Raw genomic sequence first — 3,669 nt, forward strand, 5'->3', positions numbered from 1 at the left:
AAAAAAAAAAAAAAATAAATAATAATAATAATAATAATAAAACTTCAGTTGTTGACAAATTATCAATTACAAAGATCTGTTTTTAATTTCAAATTTTGATTGGACCAATTTCTTTTAGTTATCCGCAATCAGCGCATTCCAAGTTATTTTATTATTAATTTTTTCTTTTTATTTTTTAGTTTATTAATTTTCACACTCAAAATTTTAAATGGAATGCAAATGAATCTTAAATTTGTAATTGAATTTTTAGTAATTTACACCTTCAAAATTGATCAAATTTTTTCCCAAAGCTATACGAGTTCGGTATTTCAAATCGTCCTAAACTTAATATAGCTATATTTTTTTTATACGATCTCGATTTTCTTTAATACATGGAATCAATCATAGTTATTTTTCAAATAATTTTAATTTTTATATATATATATAATTGATTCCATCCAACCAACTAAATATTTATAATTAAAGTTTTATATAATTTTATTAAATTTATTTATATAAAAGATAATTACAAAATTTACCAATATATAATGAAAATTAAATTAAATTTTAATTAATTAAAATTATTTTAATAATCTAACTTAATAAAATTAAAATAGTCAACTATCTAAAATAATAAAACCTCCCATCCAACGATCATTTTGTACTTATTTTTATAATTCATACCTTACGTGATTAAATATGCAAATATAATTATTATGTTTATTCAAATAATGAGAATCTATAATTATATGAATAATCATAATATTATTATTTTTATTTTAAATCAATACCAAAGCTATTATTTACTCTTTGATATATGCTTTAATAAATGATATCATGATATTGTGACAATTTGATGAATAAAAGTTATGTCAAACTTTAGGGTAAATTTTTTTTCTACATTTAAAAATATTAATGCTAATACATATTTTTAAATTTTATTTTATAATTTTTGCAAAAATGATCAAATTATTAACAAAAATTAAGCTATAAACGCTCATATAATTTAAATGCAAACTCAAGATAGTAAAACTAAATATTTGAATATATACATAATTTTGAGATCATATATACAAATAAAAAATACTCCTAATACTTCGTTGATATTTTTACCGAAAAACACTAACCCAATAAAATTTAGGACAGTAAGCACGGGTTGCAAGAATTACCACAGAGAATTAGGCTCGAGAAACCTAATATTCTAATCAGCAAATGAAACGTTTGACTACTACTAGTAAGAATTTCTACTACCAAATAAGACGGGATCTCCCCGTGACAAAGAAAAAGCAAACTATAATTAACGAACTAATCCATAATGTTTTTTTTTTTTTTTTTTTTGGAGTTGGAAGTAAATGTGAAATTTGAATACAGTGCGCTCCAAGTTTGAAATGAAATTGGGATCCTTGTGATCCAACGGCTATAAACTGATAAAAACTCTGCATGTGAATCTCTTTAACCTTATGATATTCAAACTCTTCTTCTTCGTTCTCTATAAATACTTTCTCCATTCTTTCCTCTTCTTGAAGCCTTTTTTTTCATCATTATTCCTTCTTCTCTACGTGAAACAACACAACAAAATTCCACTTTTTTCACCTTTTCCTTTCTTTCCTCTTCATTTTCTGCACAATTCTCGGATCTGATTACTCCTCCTCTCCCCAAAATGCACATTCTGAAATGGGTCTTGTTCGGCGTGTTACTGGCTGTGTTGGTTGCGGAGGCGTCGACGACGACGGTGGCACCTGTCTGTGTAGAGGAAGATAGAGCTTCATTGATGAGTTTCAAGGCAAGAATTGTGCAGGACACGACGGATATTCTAGCGTCGTGGACCGGCCGGGACTGCTGCAATGGCGATTGGGAAGGCGTGTCGTGTGGCATGACGGGACGAGTGACGAAGTTGCAGCTGCAAAGACCAGAGAAGAACAGTGAGATGTTCATGAAAGGAACACTCTCTGCTGCTCTTGGCAATCTGCAGTTTCTTGAGGTAATTGTGATAAGTGGAATGAAGCATATTAGTGGCTCGATTCCTGAGAGCTTCTCTGCTCTATCTCGTTTGACCCAATTGGTTTTAGAGGACAATGGCCTTGGAGGAACCATCCCTTCAAGTTTAGGTCACCTGTCCTCTCTCCAGATCCTCTCTTTAAGTGGCAACCATTTGAGAGGCCAAATTCCACCCAATATAGGCAACCTTGTGAACCTTCTCCAGCTAAACTTAGCCAAGAATTCACTTTCTGGGCCAATCCCACAAACATTCAAAGCCTTTCCTAGCTTACAGTACTTTGATCTAAGCTTCAACGAGTTCTCTGGTTCCCTCCCAGCTCATGTGGGTCAGTTCAAGAACCTCACTTACCTCGACGTCTCGAACAACCAGCTTTCCGGGCCTATCCCCACCGCCATTTTCAGCTTGCCCAAGCTTTTGGACTTGTTATTAAGCAACAACAAGCTCACAGGAACCATTCCAGTCCAAATTGAAGGCCTGAAATCCATTACAACTCTTTCACTCAGTGGCAATCAGCTACGAGGTCAAATTCCAGCTTCCATTTCTAAGCTTCAGAATCTATGGAACCTTAATCTATCAAGAAATGGGCTCTCAAATCCATTGCCAACCATTCTTGTAAGCAGCATTCCTTCACTTTTGACAATAGATCTATCCTATAACAGCTTTGTTTTTGGGACAGTTCCTGGTTGGATCAGAAACAAGCAGCTCTCAGAGGTTCATCTAGCTGGGTGTGGACTCAGGGGAGCCCTCCCAATCTTTAGAGTATCAGATTCTATAACCTCTATAGACCTCTCAGACAATCATTTCACAGGTAGGATATCAAATTTCATGAAAAACATGTCAAGCTTGCAAAAACTCAAGCTCTCAAACAACCAGCTAAGATTCAGCCTCTCAGAACTCAAATTACCAGATGTTTTCTCCTCTCTTGATCTTCACTCAAATCAAATTTATGGGTCACTCTCAAACATATTAAACAGAGAAACCAGTGGCTTTTTGGAGGTAATTGATGTATCAAACAACCAAATCACAGGCGCCATTCCAGAGTTCACCTCTGGCTTGGGTTTGAAGGTCCTCAACATTGGATCAAACAAGATCTCTGGTCACATTCCCAGCTCAATCTCGAACCTGGGAGAGCTAATAAGGTTAGATATCTCAAGAAATCAAATACAAGGAACAATCCCAACGAGTATTGGAGCTTTAAAGAAGCTCCAATGGTTGGATTTATCCGTTAATTCTCTCACAGGCAAATTATCAAACACCTTGTTGGCAATCCCGCGGCTTCGACATGCGAACTTCAGAGCGAACAGATTGTGCGGGAAAATCCCACAAGGGAGGCCGTTTAATGTGTTTCCAGCCGCCGCTTATGCCCATAATCTGTGTCTTTGTGGGACGCCATTGCCGCCCTGTAGAGAAGCAGAAGAATGGAAATTGTGAAAACGAAGAAGAATCAAAGACTGCCCATTACGAGAATGGCTTGTTTATTGTCGCTCATCATCTCAAATGAGCTCCCATGGCGTCGAGGAGCTATGAATCCACACATTTTATCTCCGCTCCTTTAAAGTTCCATTTCTTGTTCATGTTCTTGATTTGATTTTACAGTGAACTTATCTTGTTTGCTTATTGATATTTGATAAACATAAAAGAGAAATATTGTTTTTTTTTTTTTTTTTTTTCTTTCATTAATAATTTTTTTG

General features: G+C 34.5%; 1 protein-coding gene across 1 annotated transcript; it reads left to right on the top strand.

Annotated features, from left to right (window-relative positions):
• Nucleotides 1-1,528: 1,528 nt before the first annotated feature.
• Nucleotides 1,529-3,635, top strand: LOC111466642 (LRR receptor-like serine/threonine-protein kinase FLS2). The gene has a single exon (XM_023111371.1). The coding sequence runs from the start codon at nt 1,640-1,642 to the stop codon at nt 3,407-3,409; it is 1,770 nt and encodes a 589-aa protein (XP_022967139.1). The 5' UTR covers nt 1,529-1,639; the 3' UTR covers nt 3,410-3,635.
• Nucleotides 3,636-3,669: the final 34 nt, after the last annotated feature.

This window comes from Cucurbita maxima, unplaced genomic scaffold (assembly GCF_002738345.1).
Source record: "Cucurbita maxima cultivar Rimu unplaced genomic scaffold, Cmax_1.0 Cma_Scf00031, whole genome shotgun sequence".
Taxonomy (NCBI): Eukaryota; Viridiplantae; Streptophyta; class Magnoliopsida; order Cucurbitales; family Cucurbitaceae; genus Cucurbita; species Cucurbita maxima.

Excerpts from the sequence above, each read along its gene's own strand:
- LOC111466642 (XM_023111371.1), top strand. The coding sequence starts at position 1,640 with ATGCACATTCTGAAATGGGTCTTGTTCGGCGTGTTACTGGCTGTGTTG.